The following is a 27101-nucleotide window of genomic DNA, read 5'->3' as shown; positions in this document are numbered from 1 at the left end:
GTGATTGGCAACTAGAGTGAACTTCCTATTACAATAACCTTGAATTGTATACTCCAATGTTACTGTTGTACTTATAATCTGTCCTGATATACAACCACCATTCATCAACAATAGTACTGCTATCAATATACTGATCGACAGGACATGATGTAGTTGTATCATTCCTGAATATTTTTAGTTGAAGTAGAGTATGTTGATTTGTTGATTAGATGAGTGAGTGAGTGAGTAAGTGAGTGAAGATAGATAATAATTTATGTTTGAATGATTGAATGGTTGTAAGTAAGTTGTAAAGAGAATGATGGTTAGGAGAAGGTTGTTGGGGCAGGAACTGCCCCGTAATAAGAAGGGAGGATGATGATGTGGCTGGCTTAAAGCCATCTCTCGTTCGGATTTTAAATGTGTCAACAATGTTGATGGGTAGATAGGTCGATAAAGTACATTTTGGTGACCCTTTGATCTTTCATCTTGTAAAGTAAAACAAACAATCTAAAGTATCTACACAAAAATCTAGATCCTATTCTTAGTCTTGTAGTGTGCCTTTTGGAACCCCTCCATCCATCACGATCATTTTCCCAGGTTTATTGTAAAAGTTACAGTTCTACAGTTTACCAAGTCATAGTTATACAATGGCGCGACTAATTAGTTATAAGTGATGATTTGCTTGTCTTGAGATTGCTGTTGTTGTTGCTCTCCACTGATTCGGAAAGGCGGTTCATCTTCATGTTGATGCGGTTCACTTCATGTCTTTCTCTACGCACCACTCTCATCCTCATGGCAACGCCAACGGCAATGGCAGCTACAATTACAACTGATAGTACAACGATTCCAACTATGGCCAGTGTTGATAGTTTGGATCTACCTTTGCCACCTTTGGAACAGACAGCACCGTCCACAGTGGAAGCATCATCAGTGTCTAGCAACAGTTGGAAGTCAGGGTCCATCACAGCTTGTTGGGTGAAGCTCTGCACATTGATGCCAATCAGTGTTTGTGATGATTGAGTGTCGTTCACAGTCTGAACAGTGTCGTTGAGCAGCACGTTGGACACAGCTGACACTCTGCCATCGACCATTGCCTTCTGGATGAAGTGGCCGTACACACTGTAACTCTGCACCTTGACACGCATCCAGAACAGGTTGTCCTTGTTGCCATCGGCGCCTTCAGTGTATCCATATTGTTCGGCGGAGCATGAGTTGGCATCGGTCGTGTTGATGGTGGCTCGCATAACAACTTGCATTGAATCCAACTTGCTAGGGAATGCGTAGTTGGACAGTGTGATGGTGTACTTGATCGTGTTCTTCTTCATTGGGAGTATATCACCGGCGAATGAAATGTTGTAGTCGTCCGTGAACCATCGTACATTCACCTTGATCATGCCCATGTTGTCGACATCGCTTCCAAACATTGACAAGTAATCGTATGATTGATTGGATGTGATTGTCGTGTTCCATTGTCCAAGTGGATATGATGCCAACTCTGCACCAAGTTGATCCAACACTCTCACTCTCACAATCTCAATCTCACCAACAATCGTCATTCCACTCGTATTGAATGTATACACTGTTGTTGGTGTATCAGGATTGATCACTGGAACATTTGGAACAGCCTCTGTATCATTGGAAGTGGGGAGGTCAGTGATTGATTGATTGATTGAGTGAGTGAGTGGAATACATACGCGATGAACAATCATCTCCGTACCAGGTGCCGTAGCATTGGCATCCAAAGGTGGTCGAGCATTCTCCATTGTTGGAGCAGGGTGGTGTGCCTGGACACTTGACTGTTGGTATGACTGGAGGTGGATTGAATGTGATTGGCACAGTGTTTGAGTAGTACTCTGGTTGGTTTTTGATCTGGACCGTCAACAACAGTGGGCTTGTGAGCGGGTTGTCCGAGATCACCTTGATGCGGTACACAGCATATACCACCGAGCTAGAGAGTTTGACGAATCTTATCGTCACATTGGTGCGTCCACTCGTCTCCAGCATCACACAATCCGACCCAAAGTTCTTGCCAATGAGTGTGACCACAGAGTCGTCGACTGGACTCATCATGTATGTCTCAATGATTGGTGTGAGATGATTGTACTGGACTTGGACCACCCTGTCTACCATTCCATTATAAAACAATTCTTCAGTACTGTATCCTCTCGTGTTTTGTGCCACATCCACCAGGCCGTAGATGGACACGAATAGGTATGATGTGGTGGCAGTGTCATTGCTCAGGCGACATGATGTCGATCCGTAAGCATAGGGTAGCTGTGCGCTGGCCATGTAGGTGTATAGGTCGCCGGATCGATTGAGCTGTTCCGCTTGAATTTGGAATAGTTCAAACATATATCCTGTCAGGTAGACATAAGGAGTGTGGCGGGGGCTCATTCCACCTGCCTCCCTCACAGTGAAGTATATGGTAACCAATCGTTGATGTGATCCAACATCCACATATGGGGTAGTAACAGACACAGTCCACACAGTTGGTTCGGTAAAGTCTTGTGATGCTGCGAATATGATTGATTGATTGAGTGAGTGAGAGTGATTGGAATGGAATGGTTCCAGTGATTGATTGAAATGAATGAATGAGTGTTAGTAATGGTATATTTGATTGATTAGAATAGTTCCAAGCTCCCTCCAGCCACCTCCACCCATTGATCAAGTCACACACTTACATGTTGTCAACTTCATGTTCAACTCATTGGTCATGGTACCATTGAATAGGACGTAGGCAATTGGCGAGACAGTGGTGAGGTACTGGGTATCGGTATGGTAGTAGGCACGATTCATTCCAGTGTCGAATAGTTCAATGTTGAGGAATGTGAATGTTTGATTGCCCATGTCTGATGAGACATTGAATCGTATCTGATACCAGCCTCCCTGTGGCGTTCCACTTAAACGATCATCCGAGGTGAATGTGAATGTACGCTCGAGGCCATCCAGATCACTGATGACATTCATCACACCATGATCAAATCCATTCAACAGGTCCTCAATGATAAAGTTCCAGCCAATCTCCATCTGACCTGCCACTGTCATCACTGGCGCCGTACTTGGATATGCAGCAATCTTTGTTATCATTGGAGGCATTTCATCTCCATCTATAATGAGTATGATTAAAGCTATTGTTAGTAACATTTTGAAAATATTTTGTGTGGCACCCCCACGGTTGAACGTCTGGCGAGTTACCGGTGTGTTGCCAACAACTGGCCGCATAAATTTTTGAACACTTACTTTTGGAAATGATGTTGATGATTGATGTGTTGGGGAATTGTTTGATGAGGAGGTCGTGATAGATGACGTAGCTGTCAATTGTGCTAGGTAGACTTGCAACATATTTCTTGAGTAGGTTGTTCCAGAATGGGTTGATAATGATGTAGTATTGGAGCTGGCGGGTCATCGTGCGAACTGGTATAGTGAACTCGATTACAAACATGTCTAAACCAATGTCATACTTTCCAATTGCTTCATAGTTTGGATTCTCATCGATTGATCCAAAGTTGATTGATACCCTACTGTCCTTCTTTATCTTTGGTGATCTCAAATACACCTTATTCTTTAAAGATGTGTTGCTAACATCCATCACATACTGATCAAAGTAGAATACAGTCAAGTCTTCGGCGCCAATAATATCTGAATGAATGATTGAGTGAGTGAGTGAGTGATGGAATAGTTCCATTGACAGTGTGATTGAGTGGATGGACTTACAGCTGGCCGTGTACATTGTGGAGGGTGTGCCAGAGAGTGAGTTGGAGTAGGTATCGATTTGATCGACATTATCAGCAAAGTCAATGATGAATATACTGTACTTTGGTGTGGTTACTGTTTGATTGTTGAGTATAAACAACTTCTCATAGTAGCCATCTTGTGATGTACCACTGTAGAGGTCGAGGTAGTTGATGTCCAACAACTCTCCACTTGCAAAGTATACAAACAACCTGGCAAAGCCACTCAAGTCATCAGTAATATGTGCTCGCAACAAGAACATATTGCCACCAATTTGTCCAATTTCAAATGATATAATAACAGGTGCCCCTTTGTCAGCTGATCGATTGATTGATTGATTGAGTGAGTGAGTTAGTCAGTGAGTGTTGGTCTAAGTTGGAGTGATGTGATGACATACTTTGATTGATTGGACCCGGCGTTGATAATCGGATATCACCAAAGTAACAGTCCAAGCTTAGGATGGTGCCAACGGCTTCGTATCCATTGATGTAGAATGTGAATGACATTGAGACGTTGCCACCTGATGCTACTCTCTGTACGCCAAATGGGAAAGCAAATGAATTGTCGTTCGTTGGGAGTTGTGGACCGTAGTTGTATGAACATTTGCGATAGCTTGGTAACACGAATGTTGTTCTAAACTGTATGCCATTTGCCCAAGGTGTGGTCTGCGCCAATAATGCTGAAGTTGGAATAACATACGCTAATGATATGATTCATTGAATGAGTGAGTGAGTGAGTGGATTTAGTATGATTGATTGACTGATTGAATGATCGATTGGAATTGTTCCGGTGATCGTTTGGGCGAGTGTGATCACATACGTGGAACACTGAGGGTTACATTGTTGATGTTGCGGGCATTGTCCAGAGCCTCATATAGTCGAATGGCTTGATATTCAATGCCAGCTAGGATGAGGTTCAGCGTGTCTCCATTTGGCAAGGTCATCGCAGGCTTGATCGCCTTGGGATAGAACAGTAGATCGTTTGTAAATGATACGTTGGGATAGACAAAGTAGATGGCCTCGGGTGAATTGGAGTTGATCAATGCTGCATAGTTGGGATTGACACGTGAGGGCACCACTCCAGTCGGACGTGTGTAATCAAAGATGACCATGGCCCTGGTCTTGACCGTTGTGTTGGTGACCAGTGGCGGGAAGATGACGTATGTAGTACGTCCAGTGTTGGTGACAGTGATGTTGATGGGTTCAGTGAAGTTCTCGCTGCCAGCAATGATGGGCAGTGGATAGATGGACATTTGGAGCAGGATAGTCTGGTGTTTGGTCTGTCTCATTGGCACAGATGAGCATATATAGCCTTTTGAGCTACATAAATAATTACCATACATTCCATTCAATGTATCGTTGACCTCCACAATAGACTGGAACACATCAGACTTGTCTGGTTGTTGAGCCAACACTGGCTCCACCCTATTCCTCACGAATGGTCCACTGAACAAGTTGATGATCAATGGAGGTGGGGCTGAGTATGTTTGATCGTTTGGAAGTATGTTAGTCCACTGAACGGCAACATGATGGACGATGAAGGATGGACAACATACGTGGACAAGCAATGTACATCTCCCAGGTGAATAAGACCGTGACGATACCCATGTTGACAGATCCATTGAGGTAGATTGGATCTGCTTGTGGTGTGATGCCAGAGAGATAGAATTGGATGTACTTGGCACCGGCGAATGATATTGTTGGCTTCAGTGTCATGTTGGGTGGAGTCGTTCCGTTGATCATTATATGTGTGGGATTGGGTTCATCACCATTCATTTCCAACGTAATCTTGGCATCACATAATGTAGAAGGTGTATACTGCACCACATAACTACTATCAAGCAATTGACCTTGAATGCCACATGTCATGATCATCAGAGTGATGATGATGATCATCGTGATCATGTTTGATGAAGTTGACATTGTATGTTTGAATGATTGAGTGATTGAGTGAAGTGATTGGTTGATTGAATGAGTTGAATGAGTACCATTGTAGTGCGCATGTTGGAAGTTGTAGTGTAGTGTAGTGTTGATCGATGAGCCGGCTAATTGGGAGTGAGTGTGGAAGGTTGGTAGGTAGTAGGTATTACCGACTCATCATCAATATTAATAAAGATCTTGTTAATATATCATCCTCGTGCTTGCTTCGATCAACAACCATCATCATCTAGAGAACCATACTATCTTTAAATGATCTTGATATTATAATTAGATATCATCATCATAATTACTATTATGTTGCCGTTAGTATTAATCAAGCCACTACCAACAAAGAGGCTATTTTCGGGACCCGAATGATCAAACACAATCACACTTACACAAACAGTTTGGTCACCAAATGGGGGTTATGTGATGTGATGTGTTCTTTGATCAAAAACCGGTCGATACCGACCTTTGCACTCTTTTATTATTAACGTGAGGAATGATTCCAACTACTACTTACTTGTACAACTATTGAACTTGATTGGATGATTGGACACCGGACATCCTAAGGTTGATACGATCAACCTCAATCTTTTGTTTACGCGCTGTCCTTAGACGGATGGCTATGACGGTGGCTGTGGCCGCGACAATGGCAACACTGAGGACAACGATACCAGCGATGGCCAGAGGTGATAGCTTGACGGCTGATGATGATGATCGTTGGCATAGTGCTCCATCAATGGTGTTGGCATCATCAGTGTCCAGGAGCAATTGGAAGTCGGGGTCCATGATGACTTGTGTTGCGAACCATGGCACATTGATACCGATAAAGGTTTGAGTGGAGGACTGTGTGTCGTTGGCGGATTGGGCGGTCGTCGTTGTATCGTTGAGCAATGCGTTGGACACTGTAGACACTCTGCCATCGACCATCGCCTTCTGGATGAAATGGCCATACACACTGTAACTCTGCACCTTGACACGCATCCAGAACAGGTTGTCCTTGTTGCCATTGACGCCATCGGTGTAGCCATATTGTTGAACGGAGCACGAGTTGGAGTCGGTTGTGTTGATGGTGGCGCGCATCACAACTTGCATCGAATCCAACTGGCTTGGGAATGTGTAGTTGGATACCAATATGGTGTACTTGATCGTATTCTTCTTCATTGGGAGCACGTCACCTGCAAACTTGATGTCCTCGTCCTCGGTGAACCATCGCACGCTCACCTTGATCGTGCCCATATTGTTGGGATTGGCGTCACTTCCAAAGTTGGACAAGTAATCAAATGATTGATTGGATGTGATTGTCGTGTTCCATTGGCCCAGTGGATATGATGCCAACTCTGCACCAAGTTGATCCAACACTCTCACTCTCACAATCTCAATCTCACCAACAATCGTCATTCCACTAATATTGAATGTGTACACCGTTGTTGGAGTATCTGGATTGATCACTGGTGTGTTTGGAGCAGCCTCTGTATCATTGATGGAGGGGTGGGGAGGTCAATGACTGTGATTGTTGATTGTTTGATTGTTTGATTGTTTGATTGTTTGATTGAGTGAGGGGATACATACGCGATGAACAGTCATCTCCGTACCATGTGCCGGAACATTGACATCCAAAGGTTGGAGAGCAGACTCCGTTGTTGGAGCAGGGTGGTGTGCCTGGACATTGGACTTGTGGGACTTTGGCAGGTGGGTAGTATTGAATTTGAAGGACGTTGGAGTTGTAGGTGGCGTTGCCTGGACGGTTCTCCACCTGCAGTATCAATGTGGTTGGGTTGGTCTGATCATAGTTAAAGCTATACACTCCAATGACAACCGATCCCTTGACCTTGGTGTACACGATCTTTGGCATATTGGGGCGTGTGCCCAAGTCCACCAAAGTGGCATTGTCGCCAAAGTTCTTGCCAACAACCGTCACCAATCCATTGGCAACTGTACAACTCTCGATTATTGGTGTGTCGTGAGAGTAGGTGATGGCGAGGGTGGAGTTGACACGTCCATTGGCGGGAAGCATGTCAGTGCTGTAACCAATAGTATTGTGGCTCTTGTCAATCAGACCATAGACAGAGACGTAGGCGTATGAATTCTTGCCGTCAGCGTAGCCACTGGTGGCCGATGCGAAGCCATAGGGTAGGTCGACCGTTGCAGAGTACGTGTACAGATCACCAGCTTGTTTGATTAAGGTTGACCTAAGCTTGACCAACTCGAATATGTATCCAGTGAGACAGACACATGGCATGTGACGAGGGCTCATACCACCTGCGTCGCGCACAGTGTACTCGACCCTCACCTCACGTCTAAACGTACCAACATCAATCTCTGGAGTGAGCAACTCCAAAGACTCCAACGATGGTGGCGTGATATCCTTGGATGCTATAATTGATTGATTGATTGATTGATTGAATGAGTAAGTGTGTGTTTTAATATCTTGGGATCATTCCATTCAGTCTAGGATGGTCGCAACACTTACATGTTGTCAAGTTGATGTTGAGTTGAGCCACTTGAAGGGGATCTTTGAGGATGTAGGCGATTGGCGAGAGTGTCTCTTGAGTGCGTTCGTATGTGGTGTATTTGCCACGGTTCATTGAAGTGTCAAATAGTTCAATGTCCATGAAGGTGAAGGTCTGATTGCCATAGTCTGAAGTGACATTGAACATAATCTGATAGGTTCCATTCATTGATGTACCAGCAATCCTATCATTTGGAGTGATCTCAAATGTCCTTGGAAGTCCATCCCTATCACTGCTCACACTGATCACTCCACGTAGGAATCCATTCAACTGGTCCACGATCGTAATGTTCCAGCCGATGGACAACACGGCGGTCGCAGTTGGTTTGGAAACAGTCAACACTGGGCTCACACTTGGGAATGCTCGAACATTGGTGATCATTGGTGGCATCTCATCACCAACTAAGTATGATTTGAATGAATAATATAATGTTATGTTAGTGGAAGTGAAATTTGAATGAGTGGTAAGTGCACTTCACGGTTGAGAGTCTGGCGAGTTGCCAACCACTGGCCGCAWAATTTGGTTTTTTCGAAATTGTCTGGCGCGAGTCCAATACTTACACGTTGATATAACGTTGATGATTGATGTGTTGGGGAATTGTTTGTAGAGTTGCTCGAGGTAGATGACCATGGCGCCAGTTAGGCTGGGGATTGCCAGCTGGCGGAACTTGGAGAATGTTCCATAGACGGGAGGTCTGATTGAGATGTAGTATTGTAGTTGATGTGTCATTGTACGTGCAGGTATAGTGAATGGGATAACAAATACTCCCAGACTATAATCATAGAAGCCCGTTGCTTCATAATACGGATTCTCTTGAGTGGCACCAAAGGTGATCGCCACCACCCATTCTGGATAAATCTTTGGCGATGCCAAGTACAACAAGTTCGACATGAATCCATTGCTCACATCCATAACATACTTGTCAAAGTAGAACACTGTCAAGTCTTCAACTCCAATCTCATCTGGTTGATTGATTGAATGAGTGAGTTAGTATGATTGAGTGATTGAGTGATGGCCTGGAGTGAGACTTACAGTTGGCTGTGGCCATGCCAAGTGGGGATCCAGTCAATGTGCTCCATCCAAAGTCGAGTTGGGCCATGGTACCACCGCGATCCATTAGGTACATGGAGTACAATGGCAATGAGGTTGTACGATTGTTGAGTATTAACACTCGCTCATAATATCCATCAAACTTATCGCCAGCATAAATGTCGTGGAAGTCCATATCAAATATCTCTCCAGTTGAGAAGTATATCAACAATCTTCCAAAGCCAGATAGGTCATCCAATATATGTGCTCGAACCAAGTAAATATTGTTTGCGAATGGTTTGAACTCAAACTCCTCAATCCTAGCTTCAATCAAGTCAGCTGATTGATTGATTGAACGTTTGATTGGGCGTGAACATGTTAGTTTACCATGTGAGGGAGTGATGGCCGAGTGGTTGGAGTGATGGCCGGGTGAGTGTACATACAACTCTCTGGAGGTGGGAATGAGATTAATGGACGAGCGAAGTAGCAATCCAAGTTGATGGTAGTACCAATGGGGACGTAGCTATTGGCATAGAAGGTAAATGCAAGTGAGAAGTTGCCACGGTCGACATGTGTCACACCAAATGGATAGGAGACGTCTTGGCCCCAGCTCTGGAACAGCAATCCATAACTATAGTTGCAGTACCTGTAGCTGGGTAGGTCGAAGCTGGTCGTGAACTGTTTGCCCTCCAGCCACGGCACAACCGCACTCCTATCAGCATTGTAGGTGTTGTAGTCGTCGGGGTAGGCACGCGTGTAGTTGCTCAAGCTAAGTGGACGATCAGTGATCTCTAGCAGCTGCATCCAGGTCGAGCGGACGGCCGCCAGCACCAATGATTGAATGTGGCCATCCGCCGTGTTCATCACAGGCTTGATGGCGCGATAGTAGAACAGGATATCGTTTTGGTATGTGGAGTTGGGGTGGATGAAGTAGTTGGCGTCAGGGGTCGAGGTGATCATTGCGGAAAAGTTGGGGACGACGCGGGTGGGCACCAGTCCAGTGCCGACGTTGTAGTCAAAGACCTCATAGCTCTTGGTGAGGGACGTGGTAGTGGTGACGAGTGGCGGGAAGAAGATGCTGGTGGCACGGCCAGAGTTGGAGACAGTGATGTTGATTGGCGAGGTGTAGCCAGTGTAGTTGCTGGCCAGGTTGGATGGGTAGATGACCATTTGGAACAGAGTGGTATCGGCTGTGATCGATCTGATTGGCAGCATATGACACTTGAACGCCAGCGAGGAACAAAAATAAAATCCATAGATATTTTTCAGTGGATCATTGATCGTTATCAAAGTCTGGAACGAGTCATAATTGCCAGGGCTGGCATTGAGTACCGGTGTGACCCTATTCCGCACGAATGGTCCACTGTACTTGTTCAAGATCAGTGGTGGAGGGGCTGAATGGATGGGTGGATGAGCGGGGGGGTAAGTATGGGATCATTCCAGGGCATGTATACTACTTACTATCACAGAGGAATGTAGTGTTCCAGCGAACGGTGTTGCTGAGGGGTGGTACGGTTAGGAAGTGACCGTTGATGATGAATGGATTGGGCTGGGCTGCGAGGTAGAACTGCATGAATTGGATGTATTGGAGACCGTTGAAAGTGAAGACGTTGAACGTTGTATTTCTAGATGGTTCATTATCGATTGTGTTGAATTGTAACGTCTCCGTGTTATTTGTTATAATTGTACATTTTAAGTTACAACTACCAGGTGACGAATACTCCACGATTGTTCTTGTCTCGACAGACCATGGTTGTCCCAAGACTACAACCGCTGATGTTGAGGATGATGTCAAGAGTACAACAACAATGAAGATGAGCGTAGTAGTAGTAGTATGTGACATTTAAAGTTATGTGTACACCTTGTGAGTTGGGATGATTGGTTGAATGATTGAGTTATTGAATGAGTTAATACCGAGTGATGGGAACAACATAAGGGGTCATAGGGAGGACGGAATTGATGGAACATGTCTTACCCATTACTCTAAGACTCTGGGCCAAAGATTGAGATTGGTTCATCATCATCATCATCATCATCAGCATACGATCATTATAATATCCATCCTAAGATGTGTGTGTATGTCTGTTAAAGTTAGAAGGACACAGAAAGAGACATACACACTAACTTTCATTTCCTATCTTTGGCTTGATCATTGATTGAGTGTGACCATCCATCGACAACAATAAAATCCTAAACAATATCTGTTGTTGTAATTATCTAATTAAATCTACTTCGAAGATGATGAAAGTGAGTGTTTTCTTTTGAAAGGAACACTTTCGAATCACCTAAAGTCGGCGCCCACAAAACATAAAAGTTCTGAACCCGATAATTAAAATGTCGTCTTTTTGAAATCTTGGTCGACTCTTGGTGTTTGGGTGGGAGCAAACTTTTTATTTTTCATCAGATAATCACATTGGTATTCTTGCTAAGATAATAATTCACAAACATAATTCACGTTATTAATAAATTATTCTATACTCTGGACTCGATCTTATTTATATATCTAGATTGAATGATACTTTAAAATGATACTTCATTCAATCAATTTTTTAAATACATCAAGAAATTATCTATCTCGATGTATCTTGGTCGGATGAACATTTGGAATGGTCTAACCAATTGGATTAAATTACTCAAGTAGTAGAGATCTAATCCTTAATAAAGTAGACAGTTTCAAAATTCCTTGAGATAAAGAATTATAATGAACAATTTTTTTTTTATTGGCCCTTATTCGTTGTTAATAATATCTCATAACTCTTCACCTATTAATGTACTCTAATATGATACCTATTGATCACCTGATGACTGTTGGAATTATATTTACAACTCCTGGAATAGTCAGTGAAAGAGTGTGAGGTGTATTTTCAAAAACACRCACATCACTCACCATTTATTCAATCATTATCTAGTTGGATTCATTCATTCAAAGACAATGTCACAGAAAAGGAAAGATATAGAATCGAACGAAGAGGATAAACCAGAGAAGAAGAAGAAAAAACCTTCATGTGCAATCCCAGGAGGGTTTCCAGAGTATGTGTTTTGATATGATAATGATGCTCTCAAACATGTTCATTAACATTTTACTAGGTACCCTGTCCTGCAGGAGGTTCTCAAGAGATATAGTTGGACCACGATCAAGGACCCCATATTCACACCCAAGTACGAACCTCATCTACCATCATGGAAGAACATTCCAACGTCAGTGAATCCAATTGACTACTTCAAGTGCATGGTTAATCAAAAGTTGGTAGATAGGATGCTTTATGACTCGAACAAACTCGATCAATTTCAGAATGCAGCCAAGCTACAATCAAAGGAAGTCTACACATACATTGGGTTGATACTAGTCAGCGTTGTTATGGGAATCTCCAACCACCCGGACCTCTTCTCCCATGGAGAGTACTCGTATACATATCCTGGGAAGGGTGAGGCCATGGGCAAGGACCGGTTCAGCGTCATCCACCCTCACTTGACAATCAACCTGGAGAAGATGAGAAGCATCCTCGAGACCAACTTCCTACATCACCTGTCGCCAGGCACTTTTCTTACCATTGATGAGTCAAGGATCAAAGCAAAACCAACAATGCATGCTGGCCTCAGTTACAACAAGGAGAAGCCAGAGAAGTGGGCGTTTGAAATCAACACTATTGGTGACACAGATACACGTTATTTGCTTGGGATGATGCCATCAAAGGAGGCGACAGGAGAGATAGCTTTGGCCCAATTGATTGAGAAGATGCCACTCGATAAAGACAAACACTACCACCTCACTGCTGACAGCAAGTTCTCAAACTTTGCTCAACTCAAGAGACTCAAACTTATTGGCATCGAAGCAACTCTCTGTATTAAAAAGGGCAGACTGCCCTCAGAGGTCTACAAGGTTGGAATAGCTAATTGTTTGCCTCCAGGTCTCTCCAGGTTTGCTACACAGGAAGGCATAATTGCTGCAGCTTACCACAACAAGAAAATAATCCAGCTCGCGACAACCTTCTTCGATGTCCAGGAATCTCCAGAGAGAAGGTTACAATCTGAACGACAGGATATACTAGATTTGTATGACGACACCAAGAGAGGTCTTGATCAGTTCAACCAACTTGCAACTTACTTCTGGCATGACCATCCCCATTCCTCACAACAACAGAGTCAACAACTTGGATACATTTCCTATGCCCTTACCAACTCCTATATAATGTATACAAGGAATGTCAAAGATCCAATGTCTCATCGTAACTATGTCAAGTCGATCGCAAAGAGTCTGCTTGTCAAGAATGAATGACATTCTTCTGAATGACGTGCATATGACACACCCATTGGGAATGAGTGGGTGTGAGTAATAACTTAGGTTTCATTTTCTCAATTGACACTAATCATTGTTGTAAGATTGATAAATTACTATAACTTCAATCTTATGATCTGATAAACACATCCAAGATAATATTAGAAGGTGTAGGTGGTATTTGAAGTAGTTTGAATACTCCTTATATAATTTAATTATACTGGAACCCAATAATAAATATCTCTATCAAACTTCATTCTAGATTGATTACAATAGTCTTTAACTACTTTTAATCTCTGATTTATTGATAAATATTACAATTTATTTAGACAATATTGTCACTGGTTAAGATATTATTTGAATTAATTCACTACTTTACATTATTTCAAATATTCACACAGTGATACAATATCCTAAGGTAGATATCAATACGAATCAATAATAGAGAGCAAAGGATAGAACATTTCTCAATCACTCCATTCTTCTCTATCTCTTTAAAATCAATCACTTTAATGTAGTTGATCCAACGGTACCCTTGCAAAATATACTCCACCACCCAGGCACGAGGGGTCGACCTTTCGAACATCATCATCTTTATTGGTTGATTTGTGATCGTTGGATCGATTGAATTTAATATTATATTTATTTTATTTACTTAAGAATATTAATTATTTGAAAGAAAGTTTGATGGATAATTGATTTATTGATTGAGAGTTGACCTAGACTTTGGGCACCCTTTTTTAACTCAGAACAGACACGTTCATCTTTCTTGAGTAATGCTACTTTTTCTGGACTGCAGATCTTAGCAGCTAAAGAAAATTTAGTAGGATCTCTTAGCATCTTACAAAAATATTATATAATCTATGTTAATAAAAGAATATTATATAGATTAGTTATTGATCAATCCATTTTATTACCATAACCCAACCCAATTCATCTGATGTGTAACAAGGAACGATCCATTATCCCACAATATTTAAGTTTGTACCTAACTAACCCTCTAATTAAATCCTGGGTTATTAGATAATAATAGAATACAAAATAATTTAATATTATTTTTAATAATTCAATTGTAACATATTTATTATTTGATTGATTGAATGAATAATCAACTTTGATTTTGTTGTGATTTGAGTTGTGATAGCTTCATATTGATACGCTTCACTTCTTTCTGTTCCTTTTTAAGTGATCTCCTCCTCATCACAATGGCCACTACAATGGCGGCCACAAAGCAAATGCATAATACAACGATTCCAGCGATGGCCAGTGGTGATAACTTTGATGATGATGATGATGATCGTTTGCAGAATGCGCCATTCATGCCCTTGGCATCATCGGTGTCCAGCAGCAGTTGGAAGTCTGGGTCCAAGTAGGCTTGTCTTGTGAATGCCGACACATTGATGCCAATCAGTGTTTGTGATGATTGAGTGTCGTTCACAGTCTGCACCGTGTCATTGAGGAGCACGTTGGACACGGCTGACACTCTGCCATCAACCATCGCCTTCTGGATGAAGTGGCCGTACACACTGTAACTCTGCACCTTGACACGCATCCAGAACAGGTTGTCCTTGTTGCCATCACTATCATCTGTGTAGCCATACTGTTGGATGGAGCATGAGTTGGCATCGGTCGTGTTGATGGTGGCTCGCATCACAACTTGCATCGAATCCAACTGACTTGGGAATGTGTAGTTGGACAGTGAGATGGTGTATTTGATCGTGTTCTTCTTCATCGGGAGTATGTCGCCTGCGAATGTTATATTCTCATCCTCTGTGAACCATCGTACATTGACCTTGATCAAACCGACGTTACTAAGATCATCGGGACCATATTGAGCAAGATAGTCTCGTGATTGATTGGATGTGCTTGATGTATTCCATTGATTCAAAGGATATGATGCCAACTCTGCACCAAGTTGATCCAACACCCTCACTCTCACAATCTCTATCTCACCAACAATGATCACACCTGTCTCGTTGAATGTGTATACTGTTGATGGGCTCTCTGGATTGATCACTGGGGCAATTGGTACCGCCTCTGTTCATTATTGATTGATTGATTAAGTGATTGAGTGATTGGGATAGTTCCAGTTAGTGATCGAGTGGTTGTATGATTGAGTGATGGAAGTGTGTTTGAGTGATTGAGTGATTGAGTGGTTGAGTGGGATAGTTCCAATGATTAAGCGAGATACATACGTGATGAACAGTCATCTCCATACCATGTACCAATGCATTGGCATCCAAAGGTTGGCGAACAATAGCCATTGCCGGAACATGGTGGTGTGCCTGGACATGTGATCACAGGGATATTGGGTGGTGGGACGTATCTGACGGTCAAATTGTTGGAGTAGTATGTTGAGTTGTCAGGCTGATTCCTAAGTTGTATCGTCAATGTCCTGTTCTCATGCACTTGATTGGATACATTGAACACTGCAATCACAACTGAACCAAACGTTTTGGTGAACAATACTGTTGCATTGCCAATGTTGAGTGCGTCGACCAATGTTGCCGTGGGTCCAAAGTTCTTGCCAATGACTGTTATCACGCCTTGGCCAAGCACTGCCCTCTCGAGAATTGGTGTGATGTGCGTGTACACTATCTCGACGGTCCGCGCCACCAGTGGCGTGACGGGCAGGTCCTCAGTGCTGTAGCCATTGATGTTCTGACTGTTGTCCACCAAGCCGTAGACCGAGATGAATGCCAAGGTTGATCCACCAATCACCGCGCCACTGGTCATGGTCGCGAATGCATATGGAATCATTCCAGATGCAGTGAACGTGTATACATCATCTACTTGTGACATTGATGTTGTTGTCAGTTTGTAGGTCTCATGTACGTAACCTGTAAGATAGACCAATGGCATGTGGCGCTTGCTGTATCCAGTGCCAGACTCTCGAACAGTGAACCTGACATCAATATTCCTTGCATGTGATCCGACGTCCACTCTCGGTGTGAGGAGTTCCAATGTCTCCAAAACAGGTGCTGTTACATCAGTTGTGGCTATTGGGGCGAGGGTTGAGGGTTGGGGTCGAGGGCGAGGGCAAGGTTAGGGCGAGGGTATGAGAGAGGGCAAAGGTGCGGCCAAACATACCTGTTAGCAACTTGATATTGAATTCTTGTACTCTGGTTGCTGTCAAGCTGAAGGTTAAGGGAGATATAACTCTGGTGTCGACATCAAAAGATGAGTAGAAGCCACGATTCATAGAGTTGTCGAATAGTTCAATATCCAGGAATGTGAAGGTCTGACTACGGAAGTTGGAGTCAACGCCAAACATGATCTGGTAGTAGCCAGCATATTGATCGCCACCTGTCCTGTTGGCCGGTGTGAACTCGAATCTGCGCGGCTCACCATCAATCTCGCTGATCACTCTTATCACACCTCTTAAGAATCCATTGCCACTATCCTGTATAAAGAACTTCCAGCCAATTGATTGATTTCCTCCAGTTGTCAAGTCCACTGTCTTACCAGGCATGGCAGTGCAATCAGTGATCATGGGTGGCATCTCATCACCAACTATAGTGTGTTTGAATATGTGATGGAGATGAGTGAGTGAGTGATTGATCGGGGTGGAATCATTCCAAGAATGAATGACTTACGTTGTGACTTGATGTTGACGATTGATGTTGTTGGGAACTGTTTCTGGAGGAGTGTGCCGTCGATGGATAGGGTACCAACAAAGCCAGTGATGTCCTTTGTCTTGAAGACGGAGAATGTGTCGCCAGGGGGCAGCATAGCACGGATGTAGTACTGCATCTGTCGTGTAATTGTACGAGCTGGAACAGTGAATGGAACGACGAACAGACCGAGGTCGACATCGTAAGTACCGTAGGCTATGTAGTTTGGATTCTCTCTTTCTGATCCATAGAATAGTGTTATATTCCAGCTTGGCAATATCTTTGGACAACCAAAGTACAACTTGTTGTTCATGGATGTCGTGGTCACATTCATCTCATACTTGTCAAAGTAGAAAACTGTAAAGTCTTCAGCGCCAACGACATCTAAAATACCATGTTTGATTGAATGAGTGAGTGATTGAGCGAGTGATTGAGTGATGGCCACGTGTCACTTACAGTTGCCAGTGGAGAAACCTTGTGGTGTTTGGAGGAATGAGTTGTATCCAACGTTGGAGGGTGATACGTTGGAGGCGCCATTCATCATCATCACATCGTATTTGACAGTATCGCCAGGCTTATAGTTGAGTTCGAGTAGCTTCTCATATTTGCCATACTTCTGATTGCCATCATACAAGTCAGTGATATCAACGTAGTACAACGTACCAGATGAGAAGTACATCGCTATCCTCGCCACTCCAGATTCAGCATCACTAAACGTCCCCCTCAACAAGAACCTTGTACCACCAAGTGGCAATATCTCGAATAATTCTGCAACAGGTGGTGTATTATCAGCTGTAGTTGTTTGATTGATTGATTGATCGAGTTAGTAATCGATTGAATGAATGAGTATGAGTGTCACTAACATACTTAGATTGAATGGTGTTGGCCAATAAACACCAACAGAGGAATAGTAGCAGTCAAGGAGAGTCCTTGAGTTTGGAAGGGTATAGGCAGAGTTGTAGTAGGTGAAGGAGATGGTGGTGTTGCCACCATTAGCAACATTGGTTACGCCAAATGGATAGTATAATGAGTCGTCCTGACCCACTAATAGCATTAGGTATCCAAAATAACATGACCGATAGTTTGGCAAGAGGAAGCTGGATCCAAACTGTGTACCTTCAGTCCAATTCGTTACTTGTAGTGGTTTGGATTGGGTGTAAAGAGGTTTATCTAGATTGATTGATTGATTGATTGAGTTAGTAATTGATGTTATGGAATGGTACAAATGTAAATGGGTGATTGGAATGATTCCATGTTGGTTGATTGATTGATCAAGTGTGATTGAGCGAGTGAGCGGGTGATTGGAATCGCTCCATTATTGATTGAATGAGTGGTTAATTGAGCTGAGATGTGTGATTGATGATAAAGTGACACTTACATGGTGGCTTGATGTAAGGGATGAATGGAGAAGGAGAGGTAAAGGCCTCAAATATCTGGATTTGGTTGAATTGTATGGTTGCCAGCATGAGGTTGTCGACGCGACCATCGATATAGCTCTGAATAGGCTTGAACGCTTTGAAGTATGACAGGAACTGCTGGCTGGCAGATACGTTGGTATTTACAAAGTACAGTCCATTGTCATTCTTTGATGTGATGATGGCTCCAAAGTTGGGATTGGGTCTCTTTAGGACTACTCCAGTCTCATATTGATTCAGAAATATATTGGCACTGTCTGTCACTGTAGCTGTGTTGTTGGTCAGCGGCGGGAAGATAATGTTGGCCGTACGGAAGGTGTTGGTGACGGTGAGATTGATGGGCTGGGTGTAGTCGCCCACGTCTGTGGCCTTGGGGTAGAGAAGCACCAGAAGGAGGCTGGAAGTGGCGGCACCAGCAGGGCCCTTTCGGTAGGATGATAACTGGCACACGAACAGCTGTGATGCACACGTGTACTCTCCAAACATCTCGTTGAATGGATCGTTGACCAGCACAGTCGCTTGGAAGTTGTCAGTGGTAGGCGGGGTTACCCTGAGCGTGGCTGGGAACACCCTATTCCGGACAAAGGGTCCAGAGTGCATGCTGAGGGACAGCGTGGGGAGGGTGGCACATGAGAACGTGACGTTCCAGGGCAGGGTATCATTGTTGCTATCAACGACACTAGCGTCATAGTGGTAGGGCGCAGCCTGCGTGGCCACTCGTTGGCCAAACATGACATACTGTTGACCATTGAACATCCTGATATTGTTGATAGTGGGGTTGGCCTGGCCAACCACCTGTATTCCAGTGATGGGCAATGTATGATTGACGACCAGGTACGCTTGAACATTACATTGTATAGCGTTATAATATTCCAACACAAATCTAACATCGATCACTTGGCCATGTGTTCGTCCAATGAGTGATGTCATCGCCATAATCATCACCAACATCATCATTATCACTTTGATTGATGCCATATTTGTATTTGTATTTGTACTTGTACTTGTAGTTGTTGTTGTTGTTGATGTTGATGTCGATGTTGATGTTGGAGTTGACAGTGTCCATGATGATAGGAGGGATGTTGATGATGATGTGGTTTGCGTTGAAAGCGTAGTTGTTGGGAGAGGGGATGATTGTATGTGGGATGGGGACGATGGGATGGAGGTGGCAGAGGACCCACCCTTCACACCCGGGTCATCGGTCAAGTCATCAGAAGTCGTCCAGATCTACTACTATTCATCCATCTTTAACAGTTTAAATATAGGTGTAGATTCTGAGCACAATAATCATGATTTTTATGTATCCCATGGGATTCTAACTTGACCAAAAAACGATCTTTTTTTTATGTGATCTAACCCTTTCCTTTTTTGGTCATTTCCGTACTTCAGACCCTATTCAAACATGTCCACTAGACTAGAATGATCCCAAATCAATCAATAAATACAACTTTATTTCTGATTCATCTGAGCTAACCTCACATTGATCCTGCCCAACTCCTTCTTTTGTCGTCGATTGGCCCTCATTCTAAAGACGATGGCAACAACAATGGCGGCTACAAAAGCAACACAGAGGACAACGATTCCAGCGATGGCCAATCCAGATAGTTTGGTTCCACTTGATCCACGCTTGCATATCGCTCCATCAACGTCCTTAGCATCATCAATGTCCAGCAATAGTTGGAAGTCAGGATCCATCAATGCCTGTTTCTCAAAGGCATGTACATTAATGCCGATCAATGTTTGTGATGATTGAGTGTTGTTGTTCACAATCTGGGTAGTCTCATCAAGTAGCACGTTGGTTATCCTTGATGGCCTGCCATCAACCAATGCCTTCTGGATGAAGTGGCCATATACACTGTAGCTCTGCACCTTGACACGCATCCAATACAAGTCGCCATCGCTCTGATTGGCAAAGCCATATTGCTGAACTGAGCAAGAGTTTGCATCGGTGGTGTTGATGGTGGCACGCATCACAACTTGCATCGAATCCAACTGGCTTGGGAATGTGTAGTTGGACAGTGTGATGGTGTACTTGATCGTGTTCTTCTTCATTGGGAGTATGTCGCCAGCGAACTTAATGTCCTCGTCCTCAGTGAACCATCGCACATTCACCTTGATCCTCGCACCAGAATTCTGTCCAAACGCGGAAACATAGTCAAATGATTGATTGGTGATCGTCGAGACATTCCATTGATTGAGCGGATATGCCACCAACTCTGCGCCAAGTTGATCGAGCACGCGCACTCTGATGACCTCGATCTCGCCCACGATCGTCAGGCCACTGATGTTGAATGTGTACACAGTCGTCGGACTGTCGGGATTGATCACGGGTGTTGTTGGCACAGCATGTGACGAGCAATCATCTCCATACCATGTGCCATTGCACTGGCAGCCAAAGGTCGGCGAGCACACGCCATTGCCTGAGCAGGGAGGGTTGCCAGTGCCAGTGCAGTTGATTGTTGGTCCAGGTGGGTCAACGGGTGGGGTAACATTGCCTCCCTGTGGCACATAGTTGAACAGAAGGTTGTTGGATATGAGTGTATCATTGTTTCGCATCTGAATGTACAAGGATGTGGGCTCGGTGAGGTTGAATGAGAAGGTGGCGATCACATAGACGCCATCGATTCTTGTGAATATTGAGGTGTTTGGTGGAAAGTGGAAGTCGGGCTGGTCGCCAGCGAAGGCGACAAGCGAGCAGTTGGGTGCAAAGTTTTTGCCAAACACCGTGACAATGCCATCTGTATCGACAATGTATCGATCCAACACTGGATTGTTGTGAGTGTAAGTGATCAGCAGTGTCTTTTGTACATTGGCACCTGGTAGTTGGTCGTTGCTGTATCCAACCATGTGCTGGTTCGTGTCCATCAGACCATACAGAGACACCATTGCCGTCATGGGTGATGGGATTACTTGTGCGCCATTACCAGTGGAAGTTGCAAACGCGTAGGGCAGGTAGCCAGTGGCTGTGAATGTATAGACATTGTCCGCCGAGACATTGACCAGTCGCGCCTCCATCTTGTAGATCTCAAAAACGAGGCCAGTCAGGTATACACAGGGCATGTGTCTCAAGCTGTAATCATATGCCCTCACTGTGAAGAAGACTTCAACATCTCTGTATTGTGTTCCAACGTCCACGTATTGTCGAGTGAACTGAAGACTCTCCAGTCTCGGCCAACTGTCCGATGGTACTTGGTCTAGCATGATTGATTGAGTGAGCGAGTGAGTCTTTGAATGATTGAATGATTAGGCGCGGATAGGCACTTACATGTTGTGACATTGATGTTGAACTCATGGACATAGTCACTGATGATGTATGCTATTGGTGAAAGGGTCTTGAATGTCTCGACTGCAGACTCGTAGAGGGCCCGATTCATGGACTTGTCAAACAATTCAATGTCCAAGAAGGTGTAGGTCTGATTGCGACCCTTGGAGTCCACTTGGAATCGTATCTCGTAATTGCCATACTGGTCATCGCCACTCGTCCTGTTGGCAGGGGTAAACTCGAAGCGACGTGGAGTACCATCTACAGTACTAATAACGTTGAACACTCCACGAGCAAACCCATTGCCTTCGTCCCTTATCGAAATGTTCCAACCAATGGTCGCTTGAGAGTTAGCATCCAATGTCACAGTTAGGCTAGGATGAGCATCAATACCGGCTAATTGTGGTGGCAATTCATCGCCGTCTGATTGATTGATTGATTGATTGATTGGTTAATGAGTCAATTAGTAGTCGTCCATGGAGCGCCACAATATATACTTACACTGTGATATGATGTTGACAATGGAGGTGCTGGGGAAGAGTGCTTGGATGGGTGCACTGTCAATCACCAAGTTGGTTGAGGCAGAGTCTTGTTGGAACCATCGCATGGCAGTTGTAAAGTCAGACAGTTGGAAGTTGATAAAGAACTTCATCTTGGTGGTCATCGTGCGCGCTGGCACTGTGAATGGTATTACAAAGAGTTTGAGCTTCGCGTCGTAGTAGCCAGTGGCCATGTAGTTAGGGTTATCGTCAATCGATCCAAAGAATATGATTGGTTTCCAATTTGGTTTAGCCCTGGGCGAGGCCAGGTATAGTGTGTTGTTCATTGGTGCAGAGCTGACGTCCATCTCATACTTATCAAAGTAGAACACTGTCAAGTCATCGGCGCCAATCCTAACTATATATTATTCGCCAGCATGCCAAGTGTAAGTATGAGTGATTGAGTGAACCAGTGGACTGATGGATGAATGATGACTTACAGCTACTGGTCATGAAGCCTAATGGTGCGTTGTCGGCAATCGGTGAGTTACCAACACGGTCGGACAGGATGTATGAGTACTTGGGATTGACAAGATTGGTTATATTGTAGATCATGAATGCCTTCTCATATGTGCCATCCAGACTGTCGCCTTCAATCAAGTCTTCAATTGTGATGTCGATCATGTCTCCAGTCTCAAAGTATAGCATCATCCTTCCAAAGCCACTAAGATCATCAACAATGTTAACGCGAACAACGTATAAGTGTGCAGAGACTTGTGTCAAGTTCCATGTCTTTACAACTGGAGGGCGAGTATCTTGATTGATTGATTGATTGATTTGTTGAGAGAGTGAATGATTGAATCTTTGGCGTATTAGTGGAGTTACTTACCATTAACGAATGGACCTGGCATTGGGATATTGACCCTGCCAAAGTAGCAGTCGATGGCGTAGGCATTGGATCCAGAGTATTTGGAAGCAAAGAAACTAAACGCCATGTCTGTGGCGCCATTGTCTTGAACGGCAATCACTCCAAATGGATATTGAATGGCTGAAGTCCAGCCCTCCACAGATGGTGAGTAGCCATAGGTGCACTGGCGATAGCTTGGCAGCGTGAACCTTGTCTTGAAGCTCGTCGACGACACACCCTCCAAGATGTCACTGATGTTTGGTGTGGGTGGTGCAGGTGCACCAGTCGTCTTGGTGTAATTCTTGATGCTCAGGGGCATGTCCACAGCTTCGTAGACTAGCAACTCTGCGCTGCTGACCTTGGACAGAATCAGGGTACGTATGTCTCCATTTGGCATGTTCAATACCGGCTTGATAGACTTGTACTCAAAGAGGATATTGAAGGCCTGGGCTACGTTGGGGTTGAGGGTCATGTTGGTACTGACAAAGTATGTGCCGGCACCTGGCTGTGAAGTGGCCATCGCGTAATAGTTTGGATCGTATCTCGTTGGAACGATTCCAGTGCCAATGTCGTAGTTATACTCTACAAACTGTTGAGTCACGGAGGTGGTGGTATTCACAAGAGCAGGGAATGTGAGCGAAGCATTCCTATTGGCAACGTTCATAACAATTGTAAATGGCGATGCGTAGTTGGGGACAGTGCTATCCATACACTTGGGTGTTGGGTAGATCATCACTTGGACCAGCCATGATTGAGGGCCCAGTTGCTTGTTGAGGATGGGGTAGCATACATAGCAGTTGGCGGTACAAGTATATGTCATATCGGCGCCGTCAATAGAGCCATTGACCACAACATATGACTGATAGACATTGATCCTCATTGGGGGCTGACCCTTCATAGGTGTGGCCATTGTGTTGATGAATCCTCCAGTGTATCCGCTCATTGTGAGAGGAGGAAGGACTGTTGTTGGTGGCGGAGGAGGTGGTGATGGTGGATGTGTTAGCTATGTGAAGTTATGTGATGTGATTGATGGGCATGGTACACCAAGTTGACAACTTACCATCACATAATACATTGACTTGCCATGGTGATTGGGAGCCCATATCATCATAGGCAATGCCAGAGAGTAGTTGTGCAGGTCCTTGAGGGAAAGTATGAAGGAACTTAACGTATTGGTATCCATTAAAGAGAGTGTTGGCCATTGATTCGTTAGTTGACGATCCATCGACTTTAATGGCTACAATGGTAGAGTTCTGGAAATATTGAAGTTTGATAGTAATGGTACAATCACCTGTTGCTGTATACGCCTTTGTTAAGCTATCCAGCTTTGGTTGTGCCTTTGATGTGTCCATGATTGACAACAATAGCAACACCAGCATGAGGATGACATGATATTGTTGTTGTTGATGTTGTAATGTCATGATGTAAGTTGTAGAGGTATGTAGGTGTAATATGACAAGACTATGTAGTTGCCAACATGAATGACATTGATGATGACGAAGGGTCCACATCATTCATTCATTCATTCAATCATCAACCATCTCCTCAAACCATCCATCGGAAACAAACACTTTGTTGTGGCTCTGTTGATCAAGATGGATGGGTCACTCTATCACGATACTCTTCTACCACCTCATCTAGAGGACAGTATCTAATGATTATCAGCCTGTTTAGCGAGCAGAGTTATAGTGTCTACTCGATGGCAATAATCTAATTCAGCCTACGCATTCGGATATTTAAGATATTCTCCCATCAGATCTTTGCATGGGCATTTAAAATTTACGTTTCTTGGGAGTGATGATGTGGTGATGGACATGGCTCGTCCAGGGACCAAAGTTTCAGAGGTCCTTTGACCAGCATGTACACCTACATGGTTCGACAAAGAGTCTATCTTTGGAGTTAGCGTCAAGGAAGGGTCTGACCTTTTAGTATGGTATTGTGTAGGAAAGGTATTACCTTCTACTTCAATACATTACAATTACAATAACTTTGTTTGTTGTTATACCTTGTCGTTATATGTTTAATAGTAGTTATTACATGTATGATTGAATGATGTTGTAATGAAGAATGAATTTAGGAGAATCCACATCAACACTTCATGAGAAGACACAAGAGTTGTGGGTGACAACACTTTATTACATAGTTGTGTTTGTTCACATTCATATTCATTCACAACAATGTGTGTATGACATTGACATGTACTCTAATAATCATAACAATAATAATATATCAATCTAAACAGATAACATAAATAAATAAATAAATATATAGTTAGGTTTGATGACTTTCTCAACATCATCAACAACAATGGATGGTACTTCAACATCAATGTCGGAAACGACGACGACTGCACATCGTCCACAGCCACCTCTGCCACATATCACTCAGATGAGTGAAGATGATATCAATACAATGTCTACTCAGCAATTGAAACATCTTATAATCGACTCTGGAGGCAGCACTGCTTCATGTTTCGAACGACCAGACTTCCTTGAGCGAGCACAGACTGTAGGTCTTTCTTTCTTTCAATGGCTTCGACAACGTTCAGAGCTAACTTGATTGACTCGACACTCGACCAATGACCAATGTAGATGAGAAAGACAATGCCTACACCTCATAATAATCAAGCATTGACCAAGCCGGTCGTGGCAAGGAGCGAAGAAAAGGTCGACTACTATGAGGTGTTAAAGGTGAGCAAGACTGCTACACAGGCAGAGATTAGGAAGGCTTATTATAAACTGGCGACAGAGTATCATCCGGACAAGAACAGGAACGATGCATATGCAGAGGAGATGTTCAAGAAGATTAGTGAGGCGTACCAGGTGCTGTCAGACCCCGACAAGAGGAAACAGTACGATCAGTTTGGTTTCGACGCGTTCAATGAGAACATGATTGATCCAGTCCAGTTGTTCCGAATGGTCTTTGGCGGTGGCCAATTCCAGAACTTCTTTGGCGATCTAACATTCTACGATTTGTTTGCACAGGCGACTACGGCTGGAGAGGCCCCTCAGCCCAATCCTGAAGAGATGGAGAAGAAGCACAAGGAACGCATTGACCAGTTGACCAAACAACTAATCATAATGGTCGAGCCCTACGTCAATGGCAATCAATCAAGCTTTGAGAAAATTGTAAGTCAATGATTGGAGTGAATGATTGATTGATCATTTGTAACCCCCTAACCACAACTTCATCATCAATCACCAACAAATAGATGACGGAACAAGCAACAGAGATGGCACAGGCTCCAGGTGGTCCAGATTTGTTAGCACTTCTAGGCTATGTATATATTCAGGAAGCCAAACAACAGTCGTTCTTTGGTTTCTTCCACGAGATCCAGGAGAAGGGACATCAGGTCGGCGAGGTTTACTCGCTGGTAAAGTCAGCGGTGAAGCTGCAAGGACAGGTCAACCAGATGAATCCAGAGCTGGAGACAGCGGCGCCCGAGTCCACCGAAGGTTTGCTAAAGGAGGGCCTGAAGCTTATATGGAAGTTGGGTCGATTGGACATTGACAAGGCCGTCAGAGAGGTATGCGAGAATGTCATGAGCAAGAAGAAGAGCTCTGACGTTAGCAAACATGATCGCAAGAGGAGGATCGAGGCCATCAAATTACTTGGACACATCTTTGAGAAGAAATCAAATGAACACAAGGGCAAGGGACGAAATGGACTTGAAGACCTGCTCACAATGACGCAGCAGCAGCAACAGCAACAGCAGCAACAACAACCTTAGCCATACTTAAAATCACTGGGACAGTCAGTGTGTTTAGGGATCATTCCAGCCCCCACGAAGCTCATTTTTTACAACTTGCACTTCACGGTCGAACCCCATTCTATGGTCGACCATCAATACATCTCATTTCTCGATGGAACGAGTGAAAAGTTCACCACGACCTTGTCTTTTGGGCCAAGGACCCGCCCCGATGTTGCGCTCTGGCCTCCTCCATCTTGTGTATGTTCCAGAGGAGGTGTTTGA

The 27101-nt window shown here is 43.9% G+C and overlaps 6 protein-coding genes across 6 annotated transcripts; 2 read left to right on the top strand and 4 right to left on the bottom strand.

Moving 5' to 3' along the window:
• Positions 1 to 635: 635 nt before the first annotated feature.
• SAMD00019534_116460 (hypothetical protein) lies at positions 636 to 5486 on the bottom strand (the record flags this gene model as incomplete). Its single annotated transcript, XM_012893055.1, has 8 exons — positions 636 to 1606; positions 1674 to 2492; positions 2661 to 3086; positions 3220 to 3618; positions 3694 to 4029; positions 4109 to 4411; positions 4531 to 5187; positions 5267 to 5486. 8 exons carry the CDS (start codon positions 5484 to 5486, stop codon positions 636 to 638), a joined length of 4131 nt encoding a protein of 1376 aa, XP_012748509.1.
• Positions 5487 to 6161: 675 nt separating this feature from the next.
• On the bottom strand, positions 6162 to 11018 carry SAMD00019534_116450 (hypothetical protein; the record flags this gene model as incomplete). Its single annotated transcript, XM_012893054.1, has 8 exons — positions 6162 to 7105; positions 7206 to 8009; positions 8107 to 8547; positions 8707 to 9108; positions 9179 to 9514; positions 9619 to 10569; positions 10637 to 10800; positions 10897 to 11018. The coding sequence occupies 8 exons, from the start codon at positions 11016 to 11018 to the stop codon at positions 6162 to 6164; spliced, it is 4164 nt and encodes a 1387-aa protein (XP_012748508.1).
• Positions 11019 to 12107: 1089 nt separating this feature from the next.
• Positions 12108 to 13451, top strand: SAMD00019534_116440 (hypothetical protein; the record flags this gene model as incomplete). The annotated part of the gene is made up of 2 exons (XM_012893053.1): positions 12108 to 12205; positions 12263 to 13451. The coding sequence occupies 2 exons, from the start codon at positions 12108 to 12110 to the stop codon at positions 13449 to 13451; spliced, it is 1287 nt and encodes a 428-aa protein (XP_012748507.1).
• Positions 13452 to 14559: 1108 nt separating this feature from the next.
• Positions 14560 to 19236, bottom strand: SAMD00019534_116430 (hypothetical protein; the record flags this gene model as incomplete). The annotated part of the gene is made up of 7 exons (XM_012893052.1): positions 14560 to 15488; positions 15647 to 16450; positions 16542 to 16964; positions 17048 to 17449; positions 17522 to 17857; positions 17933 to 18235; positions 18444 to 19236. 7 exons carry the CDS (start codon positions 19234 to 19236, stop codon positions 14560 to 14562), a joined length of 3990 nt encoding a protein of 1329 aa, XP_012748506.1.
• A 693-nt stretch (positions 19237 to 19929) lies between these two features.
• SAMD00019534_116420 (hypothetical protein) lies at positions 19930 to 24311 on the bottom strand (the record flags this gene model as incomplete). The annotated part of the gene is made up of 6 exons (XM_012893051.1): positions 19930 to 21674; positions 21746 to 22165; positions 22244 to 22639; positions 22722 to 23036; positions 23111 to 24131; positions 24189 to 24311. The coding sequence occupies 6 exons, from the start codon at positions 24309 to 24311 to the stop codon at positions 19930 to 19932; spliced, it is 4020 nt and encodes a 1339-aa protein (XP_012748505.1).
• Positions 24312 to 25408: 1097 nt separating this feature from the next.
• Positions 25409 to 26858, top strand: SAMD00019534_116410 (hypothetical protein; the record flags this gene model as incomplete). The annotated part of the gene is made up of 3 exons (XM_012893050.1): positions 25409 to 25636; positions 25720 to 26256; positions 26340 to 26858. The coding sequence occupies 3 exons, from the start codon at positions 25409 to 25411 to the stop codon at positions 26856 to 26858; spliced, it is 1284 nt and encodes a 427-aa protein (XP_012748504.1).
• Between the last annotated feature and the right edge of the window lie 243 nt (positions 26859 to 27101).

This window comes from Acytostelium subglobosum (genome assembly GCF_000787575.1).
Source record: "Acytostelium subglobosum LB1 DNA, scaffold: scaffold34, whole genome shotgun sequence".
Taxonomy (NCBI): domain Eukaryota; phylum Evosea; class Eumycetozoa; order Acytosteliales; family Acytosteliaceae; genus Acytostelium; species Acytostelium subglobosum.
This window is presented reverse-complemented; position numbering and strand designations above follow the sequence as displayed.